This window comes from Semicossyphus pulcher, unplaced genomic scaffold, assembly GCF_022749685.1.
Source record: "Semicossyphus pulcher isolate SPU_LCO1_2020_fin unplaced genomic scaffold, fSemPul1.0.p SCAF_9, whole genome shotgun sequence".
In the NCBI taxonomy this organism is placed as follows: domain Eukaryota; kingdom Metazoa; phylum Chordata; class Actinopteri; order Labriformes; family Labridae; genus Semicossyphus; species Semicossyphus pulcher.
The window spans coordinates 27,758,239-27,779,383 of record NW_027211770.1 but is presented as its reverse complement, the minus strand read 5'-3'; the positions used below and the strand labels follow the sequence as shown (position 1 = coordinate 27,779,383).

General features: G+C 43.8%; 1 protein-coding gene across 6 annotated transcripts in view; it reads left to right on the top strand.

Moving 5' to 3' along the window:
• The window catches only part of satb1b (SATB homeobox 1b), a 61,629-nt gene that overhangs the window by 18,217 nt on the left and 22,267 nt on the right, over positions 1-21,145 (top strand). For 3 of the 6 annotated variants that reach the window (XM_069656211.1, XM_069656213.1, XM_069656212.1), the window contains exons 5-9: positions 3,958-4,081; positions 11,107-11,218; positions 12,320-12,397; positions 15,978-16,483; positions 18,511-18,723. In XM_069656211.1, the coding sequence (XP_069512312.1) occupies positions 3,958-4,081; positions 11,107-11,218; positions 12,320-12,397; positions 15,978-16,483; positions 18,511-18,723 (1,033 nt within the window). The remainder of the gene's footprint in view (positions 1-3,957; positions 4,082-11,106; positions 11,219-12,319; positions 12,398-15,977; positions 16,484-18,510; positions 18,724-21,145) is intronic. The other 3 variants (XM_069656214.1, XM_069656216.1, XM_069656215.1) reach the window with 3 other exon arrangements.

Below are 21,145 nucleotides of genomic sequence, written 5' to 3'. Positions count from 1 at the left end.
TGATGCCAAAGAGATTGGTTTATCTGTCAATTTAACTGTTAAAGTGATGGGAACCAAGATAGCCAAATCAGTCATATTAACAGTTCAGCTAACAGTGATCATGTAGGTTTACCTCTTGTAGCTGCTCTTACATTTAATAATAAATATGATAATAAAGCTCTCTTCATAAAAAAATGACTGTGGTGGGCAACTGGAGACTGCTCACAGCTAAAAATGACTCTGCAGCAGATGAATGCAAGGTTGTTCACCTGAAATAGTTCCATAAATAAACCTGGCTGCACCGGCTATTTTAAGTGTAATATATTTCTCCCGGATCTACATCACATATAATAAAAAGGCCCTTCTCATACTGAGTGCTGCTAGCTGTCTTGTGCCATCACTCACCATATTGTATGCTAAATGCTACTCTGTAGGTGTGAGGCTTCGTTGTATTTATACATACGTGCATTTATAGACGTGGACGCCAACAGGCTCGTATGTGCTCACAGACACACACACACACACACACACACACACACACACAGCCGAGTGGAGCTGGTGTGGAGGCTTGTGACAGCTGCTGTTCCTACTCTTCCTCTCTCTCCTCTCCTTCTGTGCCCCCCACCACCATCACCACCGCCACCCACCTTCACTAGTGAAGCACACACACACACACACACCCACACACACACACACACACACACACAAACACACACACAAACACTGACTCTACGAACACGTCCACCAGCCAGAATACAGAAGGTTGTGTTTATTTCCGGCATGCTAGCCCCCTGAATGCACGGATAGCTGTCTTTCTCCACTACCCCCTTCCCGTCTCTCCCTCCTTCGCTCCTCTTGTTCACTTCCGTCTCCCCAGAGGCTCTCTAGCTGCTGGAGCAGTTTAAGGTGTTCTGGAAAATCCATTGTTTGCGTGCGAGTGTGTTTTCTTACAAGCAGATGTTAGCCTCGACCGTTGCACGCATCCTTTTTTTTACTCCGCTCTCCTGTTATCTCCTCGCTCGTAACGTTTCCAACACATAGACTGACAGATTTATTGACACACACACACATTGTCTGAAGCACCTGTACAGTCATCAGCCCTCACTCAATCTCCCATCTCCGTCACTTATCAAATGTCAAGGCAGCTTTAACTGAAAGTAAAACAGTGATACATGTGATGCAAAACGCGTCGAATATATGTCCTACACACATGAAGTGTTCCTCCAGAGTTAACTAGGCACCCTCATTGCTGCTCAGCTTTAGTTACTCCACACTTCCACCCACCATGTAGATATATTTCTCCTTTTCAAAACCCAGAAATGTTCTTCAGGTGGAGCTGAATCCCTGCGGCACACGACTCGAGCAACAGCTAACGTCAAAGTCAATCTATCTGATATATAAATCTATTTGGATTTTGCTGCATATTGTTGTCAGTATTGTTATTGTTTTGTATTTGTTTTTCCTCCTTTCTCTCCCCGCCCCAACATCCCTTCATACTCCAAACCCCCACCACCCCATCCCCCTCGCCCCGACTGCTGCAGAAATCTAGCCAGTAACACCTTAAATTGTTTCGCCGAGCACAACGAGCCAGGAAGGTAGAAGTAACACGAAATAATAGTCGCCACATGCAGCTGATGTATAATTCATGCATCAATCCAGCAGATGTGTTGTATAAAGTAATTAACTAATCAGAACAATCAGGGGAGAGAGAGAGAGAGGGAGAGAGAGAGGTAGAGTATGAAAGAGGGAGGGAGAGAGCGAGGCAGGCAGAGAGAGAGAGAGACAGAGCAATCTCCAGATGCATCTGCTTGATGCGCCAAATGAAATCTGTCTGTCTTGGAGGGGCGCTTGCAGCAGGGAAAAAAGAACGTGAGCCTGTGTGTGTTCAGCTCTCTTTCTCTCTGGTTTCCTCGCTCTGCCTCCACCGCTCTGTCTATCTGATTGTTCCAGTGATTCGGCCAATTCATCAATACATATTTTTAACAGGCTTGGACTAATGTTGCAATCTCTGATGTGGGCGAAATAATCTGTTCCCAATTTCTAACAGAAGCTTGAGCAGTGCTAAAACAATAACCGATTGACAAGAAATGCTTCAGAAATTTTGATCGTCTATTTGTCTCTTCTCAAATGTGAGGATCTCGCTGCTTTTCTCTGAGCTCTCTGTTTGCTAATTTGAATATCTTTTGGTTTTGACGGTTGATCAGAAAAATAAGCAGTTTTAAGAGGTTATTTTGGGCTTAGGTAACTTGTGATTATATTTTATGTTGCTGCTTTCTGACAAAGATTAAAAGAGGAACCGAACTAAAAGTTAATAATGAAAATATTCTGTACATGATGTTTTTATAAGAACTCGACTTATATAGTGTAAATAGAACGCTTGTTGCAGATTGTGCCAATGCAAATGTCCTTCAGAGGCTACTTTCTTTAATATAAAGAATTTTATTGAAGAATACGCTTCATTATTTGACATAATTCGAGACCGTCTTCTTAGCTGTGATGCTTTGTGCTGCAGACAGTGCTGAGCAGGGGTGTGACAAAATATCGATATCGCCATATACACTCACCGGCCACTCTATTAGGTACACCTGATAAATCTAATGTAATCCAATTCACCAGCTCTGCCATAAGATTTGCTTTTATGTCGCCTGTAATGTACAGGCTTTTTTCTAAGCTGTCACAGAGGTGTTAATTCAATCATATTTCAGAGTCAAAGTCATAATTGGTGGTGGGGCTGGACTGAGCTGCATTATATTCAGAGGTGTTTCTCTGGCCCCCTCATGTATACAACACCACCTTTAACTACGGCCTCAGTCATGAACATCATTGAATTTAGACACTTCCATCTCTCAACAAAACCAAAGTCAACAAAAGCTGAACTTGATGAAAGCAGAATCCATGGCAGTGCTGTTGTATTGACCTGCATTAGATCTTTCAGGTGTACCTAATGAAGCGGCTGGTGAGTGTATATCGTCGCCCCGACTGGTGTGATACAGTAATCGTATCGCTGGTGCCGAATATCGTTATTTAAATCGTAAAAAAATTAATCACTCTAAACAGATCTTCCTGCCAAATTTGAGTCACTGCCTCACTGTATATCTCAATTTGTGTCAAAATCCGGGCATTTTGTATTCTTCAGTTAATCAGATATCATGATGCATCATTATATGATTGTCTTGTAATATATCGATTACCACAGAATCGCTGTATCGTGATATTATCGTGGGCCACGTATCATATCGTGAGTTACCCTGTGATTCCCACCCCTCGTGCTGACAGTATTAAAAACTATAAAGTCAGAGATGGCACCATTTTAAATCACCCCAACCACTGTTTTCTGCATTGCTTGTAAAGTAAAGTTTGTGAGTTAATTAAGTAAAATGGCGCATATCTGAAAACATAACAGATATGTATTTGTGATGGACCAACAGTATATTTGCCTGATGATATCAGACAACAGACACATCAGCACAGCTCTAGTTTTTATATATGTTTTAATACATTTAAAGATCGGGCTGTAATGTCAGAGTGAGTCTGAAGCTTTGTTAAATGAATGAACTTGGATGAGGAAGTGTTGCAGTCAGTGTTCAGGATGCTGCAGGAGAACTTGTCAGCGTGTCCGCAGTCGCAGTTTGTTAGAAATGTATTTCCAGATTTAAAGATTGGAGTTATTACCCCTGTGCTCCATATATCAGGGAACTGTCCGACCCTTACAACCAGATTAAATAATGTTGATATTGTGTTGCTGAATTTGTAGCTTGTGTATTTTATCATTCCGATCAAGATACGATCAGGGCTGCTGGCTTTCCTTTCTACCTCTGTCTCTTCTCCATCTGAATTGTTTCTCATGCTCTCCCTCTCTCTCCCTCCACATCCCTACCTACCCCCCCCCCCTTTCCTCTCCCTATCTTATCTCCCCTTATGCCCCCCCCCCTCCACCCCCACACCTCCCGTATGTTTCCTCTCTTTCTCTCTCCACAGTTGTCCTAAGCTGGAGGACCTGCCGCCTGAGCAATGGAGCCACTCTACAGTAAGAAACGCCCTCAAGGAGTTACTCAAAGACATGAATCAGAGCTCTCTGGCTAAAGAATGTCCCTTATCACAGGTGCTGAAGCCCAGTCTGCTTATTCCAAAAACTTTAAAAAAAATGATAACGATTAGCGCCAAACCCTACCCCCCCTTGCTACCATTCTGCACACCCACACAAACACCCCTATCTCCATCACCTCCCTCTTTTATCCTTTACTTATCAAATGCCCTGAGTTTGATCAAGTGGGAAAGAGAATCGGCATAGAAAATCCAAATCAATGGCTATTGTCGTTTGTTTGCCGCATGATTTTGTGTTTCTTTTACCGCCCCCGACACACACACAAAGACACACACACACACACATGCTGTATGCAACGGCGGCCAAAAAGCAGAGGTGTTGTTGAACGTATGGTTATTGTTAGATAAACATTGGCCCGAGCCCAGAACGATCTGGATTGTTTTTGTTCTTTTTTCTCATTTAGTTAATTCTCAACATTTCATAGCGTCAGGACCGGAGAGCCAAACGTGAGGTGTTACAGTCAGTGTTGTTTTATTTATTTATTTATTTTCTGTCGGCTGGGAGGTTTGGATAGAAAGCACTAGTGCAGATATTGTATTAACAGGCGGTGTAGTCAGTATATCATGGAGGCAGCTCTGGAGTGAATGGAATGAAACGGCAGTATATCTCTCACAGGGGCCAATAATGTGTGAGTGTTAGGAAATATGTGCGTGTGTATTCGCTTGAGTACGTTTGTGAAATGTATATCAACGTACAGGACGTGTATATGAAAGTCTTATTTGTGTTCTGTGTGTGTGTGTTTGAATCCAAGCATGTGCGTAGGTGCCTTCGGTATGAAGCCAGCCCTCCTCCTAGGCCACCGTATGGTCACCTGGAGACCCTCATTTGCGTACTAGTGTGTGTGTGTGTACGTGTGTGTGAGCGGCTGCTCACAGTGTGTGTGTTTGTGTGTTTAGCCGGGCATGAGCAGTGCGCTGATGATGTAAAGAGTCCCTGGGTGGCGTTCAGGCGGAGCCCAGCCCGGTCTGGTAATCACCCTGTTTACGGTCCATATGTGAAGACGGCTCAGAGGAGAGCACACGCGAGCTCAGAGGATCTAACACACACACACACACACTTCCTCAGACACACATTTGCTATTTTCACATACACACACTAGTCTCAAATTAAACTGAAAATTGTTTTAGCTTTCCAGTGAGAATGAAAGACGAACTGAAAATATCTTGCACTGAATCTGTTTCTCTTTTTCGTGTATGTATTCTATAATCCTAAACAGTCCTAATCCTGAATCAATCGATCATGCAGAAAAGCTCCACTCCCTGCATAAACGTTACGTTCCCTCCAATGCAGCGTGGTGTAGTTTTATCTGTCTCTTCTCATTGTTATGCTATTTGTTCAGTAATAGTTTATCATCATCTTTTTACTGTTTTTGAGCCAAATATGAGCCATTTTGTGTTTCAGAAAATGTTTCATTTATATTTCGTCATGTCTTTTTTAAGGCCGCTACCCTTGAAAAACGTAACAATTTTAAGCTTTTTTAAAAATATAATTTACAGAGAAACTGGTCGCTTACTTACTTCACACCCTGGGGTGGCTTTCATAAAGATATTTTATCTCATACCTAAGACCCATGTCACACAGAAAACACAACTTTGTTACAGAGTTTATTGACATGTAACTGGCTGTATGGCTAAATTATGAGTTGGTTAGCTAGCAGCTCAACATTAGCGTACCAAAACCCGACATACTATTAAACTTTAACTGTTTTTTTTTGTTACTGTTGACTGATATTGACATAATCCTTTGAGCCAGCACTGGGTGGTCTGGATGGGGGACCCCGGTAGTCTCACTATTGCTGACCCAACATACTCCTCTTTCCAACTGACAATTCTCCCTCAAATCAAAGAAGCTGCCCAGTTTATATCTTCAGCATTATTTCTGTAGTGTCTTCAAGTTTTTCCTGTGGGAACCATTCTGGGTTTTGTCCCTGTAGCCGTTGAATGATTCCCAAAGACAAACACTTTATGTTGCGGAAAAAACAGAGCTGAACGCTCCACACACAGTCTTAAATTACCCAGAGTTCTGTGTTTTGTAGTCTTGTTTGAGATGGTTATACATTGGATTGTTAAATGGATAAATGTAGACATCTTACTGAAGTCTTTTTGTCATATGAAGTCTCTCTTCGTTAAACCGGCCCTGTATTATCTGCTTCTGTCTGTATCTGCCTCCTTCAAACATGGCTGCCATGATGGTGTTTGACATCTGTTACTCTGTGGGGTTTAATGTGGCCTGCTTCACCCATAGAGCGGCAGTTTGTCCCTCTCAAACCCAATTGGTGTAGCAGGCTGGTTGTGACGTTTGAGGGCTGTCCCCACGTTGCTTCGATACACCGACTCCCTGCCCTGTGACTGGTGATGTCACCGCCTGCCTGTAGTCTGATGAGGAGGTGAAAAGCCATCAAGCATAGACCCCCCCCCACCACCACCACCACTTCCCCTTTGTGGCTTCTGAGTTGACCAAAAAAGTGGAGTGAGTGGGAGGGGAAGGGGGCGTTGCAGGAGTCAGCAGAAGATTGGCACCTTTTTAGGATTAGTGTTTTCTTCAAATTCTGCTGCGTAATCCCAGACCGCAAAGAGAGGTTAACAGATGACAGAATCACAGCGAGTGAGTGAAAGAGAATTAGCTCACCTCTGAACAGAGCTCTGAAGAGAGACAGGGAGGAGGGGGGTAGTGTGGCGGGGAGGGGAGGGCGGCGGGGGGTTATTTTGTGAGACGCCGCTTTTGTCCGGGGCCTTGTCAAACATTTAGTTTCATTCTTTTGTAGCGGGGAGTCATGCTTTGTGTGTTTGGCCTGCAAATGGCACGGGGAAACTCAGAGAGAGAAAATGTATTCACTCATGTCCATTGTCACTCCGCTAGAGGAACGGATTCTGACCTGCGCTCATGTGAAGCTAGCTTAAACACGCACAGCTTCTCAGCAGCCCCGCCAAAATAAAACTTCCCCTGATCTTGCCTCAATCAGGCTATCAGGTTTAATATTTTTTTCTGACGTTGCTATCAAGCTTAGCAGCCCCCTTGCCCATATTCACAGAAACTATGGCAACAAACGAGCCCCCCATATCACCCCAGTCTTCCTCATTGCCACCACCTCTTCTTGCCCGCCCCCTGCTCGCTCTCGCTGGGCGGCCCCTGATGCACCAGCTGCTGCGTTGCGTAGCAGCAAATAGTCATCAAAATGCCATCTTTGCAGGTCTTCACCACCTCTGCTGCCATAGGCCCAACGTGGGTGCCAGTTTGTGTGTGTGCATGCGTGTGCGTGTAAATACGCGCGTGTGTTAGATTAAAGGGAGGGGGAGGGGTCACCCCAGTTGAGGTGGGTATGTGCCATAATTGAGCTGTGCTAGATGTTGGCGAGAGACAAGGCACAGAGTTGCAAATGGGATGCACTTTTTCCCCAGCTGATTCAAGACATCAGGCTAAGTTGGAATGTGTGTGTGTGCGTGTTTAATTGTGTATGTGTTTATCTGCATGTGTGCATTTGTGTACCTGCACCATGTGTGTTTGTCTGCAGGGGTTGTAGTTTGTGTGTGTTTTTGTTTGCCAGTGTGTGCACCACACTCTAACGCTGGCAGCTGGGTGTCTACAGTACCTGCCTGCTGCACCGTTATTCTCCTACACACACACAAACACACACACTTGCTCTCTCTCTCTCTCTCTCTCTCTCTCTCTCTCTCTATCTATCTCTCTCTCTTCCTGTCTCCCATGATGGGGAGTGGAGTAGATGTTGGGGACCGATAGTAGCCCAGTGCCACTTCCTGGTCTTGCTGATAAGCTCTCTGTGCTGCAGATGGCTATCACTTAAAGGGTCCACACACACACATGCTCATGCGCACACACACACTCAAACACACACACACTGCCATGCTACCTGTTGACAAGCCCTAGCACAGCCCTCCTGCTGGCACCGCAGTGGCAGCAGAGGCTCTGGTTATCTGCTTGATTTCACTTAGTGCGTATGCATGTGTGTGTGACAGAGCAGTGGGAGAGAGTGAGACAGAGAATAGGTGTGTGTGTCTGTGTGTAAGTGTGTGTGTGTGTTGTTTCCCTCACACATACACGCAGGGCCCCCTGTGAGAGGTAGAGTGATGTATTGAGGGAGAGGGCTGATTAATGAGGAGCGTTTATTAGAACATCTGTGTCAAAGATGGCGGAGAAAGAGGGAGCGAGAGAGATAGAGGGAAAGATAGGAAGAGAGGGAGAGAAAGGCACACTGTCTTCTGCAGGCCTCTTGTTTGTTGCCTGGAGCTGCCTTAGCCCAGATATACTGTAAATAAAAGATGGCAGGCTGGAGGAGAGGAGTTCATTATCCCACAGACTTACAGGAGAATTCTCCTTACTTCATATTTATGGTTTTCAGATGGGTCTTCGGTTTGGGTGTTGGCTCCAGGAACCAGGTTAAACTGGAATTTGTGGTTTGCTGCTCTACTTATTCTCTTCCCAAATATTCACTTTCTTTTTGCAATAAATCAAGAACTCGAGCATCCATTCTGAACTGGTGTAGATTTGCAAATGATGAGTAATAAACAGGACGTTGTCATTTTAAAACCGTAGATTGAACATGCATTTGCTAATTCAAACGCAGATCTTACATAAATCTAAAAGAAGGAGCTGCTTCATGCATAATTGTGTGACCCATTAAAAGGGAAATTCTAACTTCCTAACCCTAACTTGAACTCTATTAGGGTTTTCATTAAATGAAGGCTTTTCAGTTTATCTATAAAAGCCTGCTTTGTTATCCCAATGCAGACATCCTCACCCAGCCACCCCCCCTCTTTATTTTTAATCATGACACGATACACCACAGTGTGGTTGGCACAGTTTTACACCAATCTGCAGCCTCCAACGTGACTCTTGACTCACTTGCTGGTATTTGACTTCACAAAATAAGCAGCTAACTTTGTGTTCACGTGTGTATGCTGAGAGTCCATGATGATTACTGTGTAAAGCAACACATATTACTGAACTCTTCTTCTACATTTGAGAGCTTCTGTTACATTTTAATTCTATTACAGCAAGCTTCTAGCTCAGTCAATGTCTTTGAGGACTCTAGCTGTTTAAACTGGTGTTCCATTGAGCTAGTTTAAACAAGCAGATCCCTCCCTGCTACTGGTTCACCGAGGAAACTTGTTATGGAAGCTCCTTTGTATCCTGCCTTGACCTTAAAGTTTATTTTTGGTGTTTTATGGTTGAACATTTCGTAGACTTTGGATTGGTACCACAGCACAAGATGAATACAGCTTTAATAGACAGGTCAGGAGTTCAGAGTTAAGGTGACCGCACAGTGCCCAACTCACCTCAACATGCTAAAGTTGGCAGTTGCTGGTTGCCGTCTTTAGACTGTTCTGAAAGCCAACTGCCAGCTCCACACTGCCCAGACGCTGGTGTCTGACAGGACAGGCTTTTGTTGCCTACTTTTTCTTATTTAAGTTTTTGCTTTATTTCACATGGACGAAGGCCATGCGTACTGATGTTCCGCATGTGAGTTTAGGCAAGTTGTCAAGGGAACGCACTCTCAGATTGTTGCGGTTTGTTGAGAAAAGGCGCACATTGGTCCGACTCACCACGATTGGACATGTCAAACTCGAAAACAACATTCGACAAGCACAGACTGTCGGCGCACACTGACCCGACAGTTGGTGTTGGTCTGGGCGGTGTGCAGCCACCTTTAGATCAACCTCTCTGACTGAAGCAGCTAACCTGCACAGTCCAGTGTTTGACATGTCCCGGGTTCATCATGTTATATTTGTTGGCCATAAAGTTGTAATGAGTTGACTAATCCGTCTGATATCAGGACATTGTGCTGGCATTTCTGAAACCCCCAGCTTTTGAACAGCAGGTACAGCCACTGTTCCTCGCCATAGCTACAGCTGACACTGACTCTCACACTGATTTTACGTGATGACGTTGATAATAAAAGTTAAACTGAGTTTAGAGAAATAAATATATTTGTTTTCTCTTACCTGTCTCAGTTAAGCAAGTCTCTTAAATGTACATTTACATAAGGTCTGATTTTGACCTCGAAAAGTGTTCAAAGGCAACAAAATCCAGGGGCTTTGTGGCCTGTGGGGCCAGTAGTTGAAAATATAAGCGTCTATTTCTGCCATCCTTTTGTGCAGAAAAGCTGCAGCCAGAGAACCAGAATCACCCTGAACAAGTTCATTGTGCTCACACCGCCACGCTGCTCTGCCAGAAGGTTCCCCCGCCATCCTCCGAGCGCATATATTATAAAAAATGATAAAGATGGCATACCTGTAATTTGAAAACAGATGGTTTGGTTCTTTTGAATATTTATAACAATCAAAAACAATTTCTCCTGCACCAGCCTCCCTATTCGCCCCGAGGCCGGCAAGGTGTTAAAACATTCATTTTAATGAAACTAGAAGGAGAAAAATATCGCCTCTTTGTTTTTTCTGCGGCGAAGGAGGACGGTTGAAGTGAATGCAGAGAGGCCGAAGAGTCGACTGTAAAGGGGGATACAGAGAACAACACACTCGGCGCAGCCCTCGATCTGCTTGAAGCTGTTGTCTTTAACAGATTGTATAAATAAAGAGCTGGAAAATAAAAGAGGTTTATCTGTTTACATCGCACGACTCCCCAGATGCTGATATTCAATAAGGCGCTATCTTCTTTCTTTATGAAGGTAAATATCCTCCCTGCCGCCTGCTCTTGATGTCAACAGACGTAGCACTCAGTTGACTTTATAATTTACCCACTCTGAAATAAAAAATGTTCAGACAAACTCAACGGCATTTGATAAAAAAGAACAGACAAAGCCTTCTTTGATTTAATTTGTTTCACCTTTTAGATGAGGAAATCCAAAAATATCTGCATGTCTGATACTTTTCACTTGCCTTTTTTTAGTGCTGGGTTTTACCGTGTCCCTATCTTTTATTTGTTTTGACAAGCTACAGTGTTACTGCATGTTTCACAAGCTTTAATATTATGTCTGTATATTTTCCACAATGAGAATCTAAAGTCTCTCTCTCGTCCTCTCTCCCTCTCAATCAATCTCTCTCTTTCAGAGTATGATTTCCTCCATTGTGAACAGCACTTACTATGCAAATGTGTCGGCGGCGAAGTGTCAGGAATTTGGGCGCTGGTATAAACATTTCAAGAAGACAAAAGATATGATGGGTAAGCAAAACGGAGGGGCGCAAAGTATGGCGCTCACACTTTTGTCTCTTTGCACACACACATTCACACACACACACACTCACCAGTCGCCATCACAATATGTTCTCTAACCAACCGTCTCTTTGTCTTCCTGCCGTTGCATGGAGCAGAAATAAATTTTTATCTTGTTATCTAATAATTCAAGATTACTCCACTCTGTGCTGCAGAACACAGTGTTATCTTTGATTTATCCATTATCGCTCTAACTAAAAGTAATGCCAGAGCCAGATAGAGGCCTCTGACTGTTTTTGTTTGTGAGCTTTAGTTTCCCATGAACAAAAGGCAGCGATGACTTTAACCAGCCACCGCCTAGTCTAAGATTCAATTAGATTTTCTTATCAACCCCCTAACAACGCATGCTTTATATTATCTCAAAAAAATCCCCTTTGACCCACCAGGAAATGAGGTTATATGATACCAGTAGCACCCCAGCTGGAGATAGAATTCCGGTATATTTTTATGTCTTTTGATTAAGCAGAGCTGCACTCTGTTGCAGGGCTCATAAGGCAGTGTAATGTTGAGATATTAGCTTTAACAATCTGTTGAACAATCTCTTCTCTTTGCCAGTGCGCCACTGCTCGCAGTGATGACAGATGAGATATTATATCAAAATGTTTTCACAGCCTCCATGCAAATAGCGTGTTGTGATCATATCTTATCTGATGTTTTTTTCTTCTTCTGTTAAAGTGTTAAAGTGTCTGCTAACATACGCTGGGAACGTTATTTACTCCAGACCTGCTGTACTTGTGTATTATCTTGCATACTCCTACACATTTTCTGTCATAATTGTTTTCGATCTGGTTTTATTTTCCTCCAAAATGAGGCTCCTGCAGCTGCCAGTACGGCCTCAGTGAAGCTGATGCTTTAAATGTCATCTTTCTGCTTAGCTGCAGTGGGAGAGAAGGACTGGAGAAAGCTTTAACCCTGTGTTTCTTTCTTTCTTCACAACTCCACACTGTATGCTGCGTGTGTGCTTGTTTGTTTGTGTGTGTGCCTGTGTGTGTGTGTGTGTGTGTGTGTGTGTGTGTGTGCATGTGCGTGCCCTGCCATCCGACTGTGCAGGCATGCGCCAACCCTCCCAGCTGGAGGGCTACCTGGGGACATGTGTCCTCCGTGAGAGCCCGCGTGCCAATGCACTAGGTATGTTGCAACATGGGCACACATGAACACATGCATGCACACAAACACACACACACACACACACTTGGTTTTCTTTCACTTTGGAGGACATTACATTGATAGAAAAATTGGTTGGAGACTGACCATAACCTCACCTACAACAGTGTGTAATTTCTAAGGGGGTGCAAGGGGTCCCTCAATCAAGCAATAACTGAAGATGTAGTCATTTTCACAGAATATGAAAGGGATTACAGGTTTATTCATGGAACATTTATTCATGTTATGGCATAAAAATGAATAAAGTAGCTGCAGGTAAACTCACTAGACTGCTACTTGTTTCTTAAAGAGCAGCTCCAGTCATGTTTTAAGACATATAAAAGGCTCTGCTTGAAATAATAAATTGTGTCTGATATGTTTTTCTGCAAAATACGTAGAATTAACAAAATACTTAAATTAACTTTAATCCTCCCAAGGCATCTCATCCCAGAATCTGCATAGGCCCCGCCCACTATGCACATTTAAAACCGCCCCCTCCGTCGCAAAAACAAAACACGTCTCTGCCGTCGTTTAGTGGCAACTTGTTGAAACTTAGCTAGCTTGAAATGTAGTCATTAGCAGCAGTAACGTTAACGTTAGCAGTCAGTCGTGAGTTTGCAAAAATGACAATGACGGTAACAGCTGGCTCGTGCATCGCCGAAGTGCTTGCCATAGGTTGCACATAATGATATGCATAGCATACCCATGCTAGATCCATGTTTGCTCCAAGTTTTTAGACATTTTAACGCAAAAAAAAAAACTATACCTTTTAACCACGACCACTATGTGCTTATCCTGGTCGATAGTGTAATTAAACCTTAAACCTAAAAAACAAGTTTTAACTACTAAACTTTGTGCTGTGTGAACAGATATTGATAGCTTTGGGGCAAAAGTACATAAACTCACACACATACTGATTAGTGTTAGTTGTGAGGAGCTGCATTCCTTCCCTCGTATCTAACCTCAATATTAAATGCTTGCCTTTACTAAACTGAATCTCAAATCTGAACTGAAAACCAAACAATGGTTCAAGTCCTATTGAAATAAAAAAATCCTTTTTTTAAAATACATTTCTTCACCCTTCTCATCTTAACCTGTAACCTTGCTTTAAAAATGACATCATGCTCGCACCCTTTATATAACCTCCCCTTTAAGGTAGAATACGTTAAAATAAGGTTTCCGTTTGGCTTTAAAGAAGCTTAAGCAGCGAAACTGTTCACTCTAAAGGGTGTTTTGTTTCTCTCTGTGGACAGCTAACCCTGATAAGAAAAAAACCACCCATGTATACGCACAGCAGTGGTGATATCATCTCAAAATGTGCTCACACACAAACTCTAGCCCTGTGCCATGTTAACCAAACCTCAGACACAAAACCCTGGCACACGGGCCTCAGGTGCCCACCGCACGCTCACAGAATCTCCCCCAACCTCAATATTCATGACGGGCTGCAGTCTGCTGCCTTGGACACAAAAGTTTGCATGCTGGAAGAGAGAGTGGCACGGTCATCCCTCTGTGTCTTGGCAGTGGTGTTAAATGTGACTCCGCATTTACTTCACCACACTGCATTGGAGCCTGAAGTCAAGGGGAATAAGTACCTGGTCTCAGGTACTGGCAATCTGCTCTGCTGCTCTGCCAGCCGAAGAGGTGTTAGCGCCCGCCGGCGAATGTGGTGTCTCCTCTTTTTGACGTGGCAGTGTTAGAGCAGGGAAGCCAACACAGGAGAGAGAGTTGGGTCACTTTGTATGTCTCTCTCTCTCTCACTCACAGTCACACACTCCCTCCCTCCCTCAGCCCACATCCCATTCCCATTGTGTGTTTAATCCGGGGCTCTTTTGTGGCAGGATTCCACACGAGGACTCCCGCTTCTGTGGCAGCCTTTTTCTCCCAGGGCCTGCCATGCTCTTCTGTCACCCCTTCTCTTTTCAATTTGCATGGAAATGCCTCCATGTGCCTGTGTTTGTGTGTTGTGAGCATGCCCCCCAGCAGTCTGTGCGAGCAAGCATATGCACACACACACACACATACATTCACATATGAGTGAATAGACACGCCATACCATCAGAGCCAGGGGATGCCAGGGATTATGGGAAGAGATGTGATTATTACCAAGATTTTTTTTGTTTTGTTTTTTCCCCCCACATCATTTGTTTTCGACAAACGCTCAATAGACCCGTCTTGGCCGGGTGTTTTGTGCTTGCTGACAGTTAAGAAACAGGCAGCTCAAACACACGATTATTGTGGGTATTTTTGGAAAACATCCATGCACTTAATCTTTCATCTGCTGAAAAATTCAGCTTGTTGAAGACCCCCACCCCCTCCTCATCCCCATAACAGCAATTTACTCTTTTCACAATCTCTTACTGTGGGATGTGGAGGCCGCAACGCACTTCTAAGGTGTTAATGTTGCCATCCGTATGAATTCTTAAACGCTGCCCCCTCACTCACTCGCTCGGCATCGTGCGCGCAAAAAGCCTCAGCATATGTGATATTCCTTAAAGAGAGGCGGAAACCTGAAACATTCAGCTGCTCCAAATGCTCGCTCACTTCGCTGTGGGTAGCACTTTGAATCTTAAATCATTGTTTTTACCGTCTAAGCACATAATTTAAACCTGCCTTCAAATATTCCCGTGCAACCATTATGGACTTAAAGATTCCCAAAGCAGGAGATGCTGCAAAGATCTCCAAAACGCCATTAAATGACGGCACATGGATATTTTTTCAAATCTTACAGACAGTTCATGTCTATTTTTGTGCAGCTTAACCAGGGCGTTTCTCAGGTTACACAATATATCCTCTAAAGTACTCCTTCTGTCCCCGTTCACTGCTCCCTTTTTTTATATTTAGACCATCCTCCCCTAAAAATGCCATAATGGTTAGCTTGTGTTTCTTATTTTAGAATTAAGGATGTCAAGAGAGAATCAGATTTCTCGACATCGCTTCTGTTTTTGTGGGGTCACACACACACACACACACACACACACACACACACACACACACACACACACACACATTTATTCTGTACCTACACACACACAGACACACTCACACACACTCCACTGTGTCTCCGGGATTTATTTTTCACATGATGAGGCCACAGACGTTCTGAACTTAATTTCGAAGGCATGGGTTGTGGAAGACACAGGTCAAACACAATGAAGCTCTTTTATCTGGGTTTGCATCTTTTTCTTTTTTTTAACCAGTCGTCGGCTGATCAGCTGTTTCATATCCAATCAGGGAGGAAGAGGCCTGTGAGGGGTTCTGGTTAGGGAAAATACACTGCGCTTCTGTATTTTTCTGTTAGTGCTTTGGGTTTGGCTGCAAAAAATATCTTCCCCTCCTTTATGTCACCAACGTAAACAGGAATGTTAGCTGCCTAAGATTCACTCGAGGCTAACGTTTGAGCTCATGCAAAGATCTGTTTCATTTCCTGTGACCTGTGATGACATTAAACTGATTGTGAGATGAAGGTTTCACTTTAGATTTTTTTTGTCTCCTACATTCTCCTCTGCTGTGTCTTTGAACCAATAACTAACCTCATCTTTTCCCCTTCTCTTTCCTCCCACAGCAGAGATGGACGGCCTGGCCGACCTCTCTCCACCCGGCTCTAACCACAACCACAACCACAACCACCTGGGCTTCTCCCAGCAGCAGCAGCCCATCCCCGGCAGCACAGCAGAGCAGACTCCTTCCTCGCCCGTGCCCCCGCTGTCTCACGCTCCACCACCACACGGAGGGCAGACCGGAGGTCGACAGCCCCAGCTTCCCGGTCTGCACCACCCGGGCCTGGTGTCCACGCCCATCAGCCCCCAGCTGGTCAACCAGCAGCTCGTGATGGCACAGATCCTCAACCAGCAGTACGCAGTGAACCGGCTGCTGGCACAGCAGTCCCTGTCGCAGCAGTACCTCAACCACCCACCTGTCAGCCGCAACTCCCACAACAAGCCTATGGAGCCACAGGTGGCGTCCAATACAGAGGTGTCCTCCGAGATCTACCAATGGGTGAGGGACGAGCTGAAGCGGGCTGGCATTTCACAGGCTGTGTTCGCCCGCGTGGCCTTCAACCGAACCCAGGTGAGGAGGGAAGACAGATGGGCTGGAATAACAGGAACTTTTCTTACCTTAAAACAGTTCATTCACCAATTTCATCCACATATGCTGATTTGGCTGCAGGTTGAGTTTGCAGGTTTGTATGAAGGCATTAAAAAAAGAAGACACTCTTGCACACTGCTTAACCTTCTCGCACCGCATTTTTTTAAATGGAAATTGGAATTAGCATTATTTGGAAAACATTCATTTGCTACATCATCTATGGTTAAATAAAACATAAAAAAAAATATTTATATATTTTGTAAAATTTGATTTTAGTATCCTGAACATCCAGGAACACTGCGTATCTTTGAGAGTGGTATAATGCAGCAACATTAAAGTTATAGAGCGTGACGGAAAAATGTGAATCAAAATGTCATCTAAAATATTTCCTAAAATCCTGCTTTTGAAATCAAACTGCACAAACCCCTCACTGTTAAACATCCTGTTAAAAAACATGTTAAGGAGGTTATAAAAACAATAACATGCAACTTTATTAATAAAAAACACAGCGAGAGGGCAGGAGTTTGAATCTGTTTGTATCCGCAGCATATTTCTCATTCATAATTCTCACGTCAGTAATGCAACACCTCCACTGTACTTCAAGACAGCTGGCAGCCTGCCATGACAGAGACCCGACTCGGTCATCGCGTGCGTTCTCTCTCCCTGCCAAAATATGTGTTTTCACTTCATAGTCAGAGGCCTTGCACACATACCAACACACACACACACACACACACACACACACACACGCGCGCGCGCACGCGCACACAGAAGGCAGATAATGTTTTAAGACGCACCGTCTGCGTTAAAGCAGGGTGGAAGGAGGTGACAGCAAACCTCATTAAGACTCCATTTGCTTTGAAGTCGCTGTGTATGAAAGAGAAAAAACACTGAGACTGATAAGGATCAATTAGAATTACAACATACAACAACCCAAATAAATGTGTGTCTGTGTGTGTGTGTGTGTGTGTGTGTGTCACACAGAGTCACACAGTGGTGTTTTAGTGCGGATTGGCGAGCTCCCACACAAACAGAGTCTTATCTGTGGCTGATACGAGGAATTAGCCCAGTGTGCCGTTGGAGAGTTTGCCTTTGGAGATTTATTTATTAGGCGTGTGTTTTTCCACAAGTCTGTGTTAATAAAAAGGGAGCGGGGGGGAGGGAGGGTGTCGAGCAGTGACACGAAGGGGCTGATTTCAATGAAAGAGGTGTCGGAGGTGTGTTTTTCTCCTTTGTAGAGGAAACTGACCGAAAAGATAAACTGTAAGCTCTGATGGCAAAGAATGATGCACACGCTGAAGAATGCAGACAGTGAACACATATGCCACTAATCTATCCTCTGAATACTTGTGTGTATAAAGCAGCAGTCCCCTTCGCCATAAAACCGTCACTCCAGATTTCACTTGTTCATACTTGTCTGGAAACCACAGACATACCTTTTTAAACATGACACATATTGTTGTGTACATTTTAATAACCATACAACTGTCAAGCACATACTTGCAGCTTTGCTCATTTCTTAAGAGGAACATGTAATATATATATATATATATATATATATATATATATATATATAAATAAAAGCATGAGCACATTTTCCCCATCACCTTGTTTTATCACCAAATCACACCTATTGATGGGGAGAGAAGCGGAGCGATGGTTTGCACAGTGTGTGGCCAAGAGCTGATGAAAAGGCCCAATCACACGTCTCTGATAATGGAGTCATCGTCGTCTCATAATGATGGAATTGAGCGCTATTGAGAGTAAACAGAGGATACACTGATTGCCCGCTGTAGTAGACTTCCATATTTCAGCCGAGTAGCTGCGGCTCTACTCCTTCCAAAGCAACATACAGCTCTGAGAAAGTGTCCAAGACCTGCAGAGTTACACACAACAAGGTGCTATGTATTCAGAGGCTACACTTCGGTAGCAATCTAGGATTATTTGTTTGTCTTTCATTCATCTTACTGTCTTTGTTTCTCCTTCTGTACCCCCATTTCATAATGCAGGGCTTGCTGTCTGAGATCCTGCGCAAGGAGGAGGACCCTAAAACAGCATCCCAGTCACTGCTGGTCAACCTGCGCGCCATGCAGAACTTCCTGCAGCTGCCGGAGGCTGAACGCGACCGCATCTATCAGGATGAACGAGAGCGCAGCCTAACAGCAGCCTCTGCGATGGGTGCCGCTCCGCTCATCAGCACTCCACCCAGCCGACCTGTACAGGTAAGTGAAGTTGTATTCCTCTGTGGGCATGTTTTTCTGTGGTATTCCTGAGTTCACAATGAAGATAACTTGGTACTTGATTATTAGACAGGAGCTTTACAAACACAAAGAGATAGAGCTGCTATATAGACCAAAGGTATTTCATAAACTGGAATAAAACTTGATGCACAAAGACGATTGTTTACAGTAGCATTTGAATTTAGAGTCGAGGGCTGAACATTTTTTGGTGGTGCTGCTTTCAGATTTTAAAGATTTATAGTTTGACCAAGCAATTTTCCCAAACCTCTGCAGAAAAACCTGAATGTGTCATGCATCTAAAGCTATATTTACATTATTTTATCCACTTTTTATAAGAGAACAACAATCACGGAGGAAAGTTCTTCGTTTCTCAATTGCTCAATCAAAGTTTTTCTGGTGGAATGAAAAGAAAAAGATTTGCATTGTTCTCCATTGGCAACAATGCTATCAGTGGTAGAAATGCGGTGAAACATAAAGCAGCTCCAGACGACTAACCCAAGCCCCTCAGTCTCCATGTAGCCAACATGTGCTGAGGGATGCACATTAGCTATAGTGGGACCCTCTATGTAGCTACCAAAGAAAGCCAAATCCAGGTCTGCGGAAACAAGCATCCAGTCGGGTTAGAAGCTTAAAAATCCTTTAATACACAACCTTGTTACCCGTCTCCGCCATCGCGTACAACTCAAGTGTGCCAGTTCGCTCGTTGCACTACTAAAACTGTTGTTGTCAGCTCTTCCCGTTAAGGGTTAATGAGATCATTTCTCACTGTAGAGCAGCTCTGATTCAGAGAAGTATCCATGACTAAAAATATTCTTTGCAACAAGTCAGAACATTGTGTAATAAAAGTTCTAAAGACTTTAAAAAAGGGCAGTTCTATATTGGAGATGGATCAAACATGCAGCCATAGTTCAGAAATCTGCAACAGAAAGAAAGACGACAAAGGCTGCATACATTTATCATGTATAAACTTATGTTATAACAGATCTAGTCCTGTGAACTGTTGTGCAGGCTGTTGAAAGGTGTTTTTGTGCGGCTGTTTTTACATGCAGTCACAGTTAAGAACAGGTATGCAGGTCTGAGGGCGGGTTGGAGTGTTTTTAAGAAGCTGAATTTTATTGTCTGTCTTGTGGTGGTGTCATGGACCGAATCCAACATGTGTAACAACAAAGTGTCACCAGACCGGCTGCATGTGATTCTTCCTTGTTGTTCTTATTCAGTCTGTTGGAGAGTTAAAAGTTGTTTTTGTGTTACTATACATTTTTCTGCTGTACACACACAAACACACTTATGTAATGCCCTCATTAGCACACTGTGTTTACTTGTGACAACTGCTAGCACGGATACAAGAACCACCCTAGCACATTGTTCAGTTACACACCTCACATTCCCCTCCATTGTGTCAGGCTACAACCTGTCTGGAAACACGAGGAACAAATAAAAGCCCAGTTGTTTGGAAAGCGTGCACAACATAGAACATACTTTACATTCTCCCTGCATGTAAATGAGTCCTGCATCATCCCCGCCCTCACCGCACAGGTGAGAATGGTGCACAAATGACAGATAATTTTTTGTGCTAATTTTGACCTTTTACTGTGCATCCGGCAGCATTAAAAGCCCTCCCTTTTTAAAAATAAAGCTCTCTCAGTGATGACAAGCTCTGTGAAAGATCAAACATCGTTTAGTCTGTCCCCTTTCCAAATCTCTGCGCACCACAGCGCAACTTTCCAACCTCACCGCAAATCAGTGTCCCTCATCTGAAAGGTATGTGGCAACTTTCTACCACTTAAGCCCATTTGAAGTGCGGTCAGCTGCATCTGGGAGGTGAGAGGCAGTGGACAAAGGCCTCCTCTGTCCTGTCCTCGGTGACAATTTGGCTTTTTATTAAGGTGAGGTAGAAAGACAGAAAGAACACGCAGACCCATCAAAAAAAAGCCTCCTCCTGGGATTACTCAGCAGGATGGCAGTCGCTGTCTTTTAAAGAAGTGAAAAGAAAGAGTCGCTTTCTGAAGCAGCAGTGCTGAACTTCAGCAGGGCCACTTTGCAGCTGACAGCTCATCTTTACAATGAGGGGCTGTGTCAGTGCAGGACAGACACTCCGAGTCAGAGAGCGGACTTTTGCACAAGAAAGGAGGAAAAGGTGTTCTCGGCTTGTAACACTCTGTTAATTGTTTTTATTAAAATCCCAGAAGCAGACAGAGAATCATAACTGCAAATTTTGAGGTTTTCAATAATCACATCAGGTGAATTACAAATCACTGATCCACTTACAGAATGGATGTGTAGAGGGCCTTTTAGCATATCTGTGACCAGCTTGCAGAGCTGTAGAGATTGATAACACAGCAGGAATACATTTGCAAGCTGAACAGTAAACACAATGACTACAACATTGCGCACAATCTGTAAA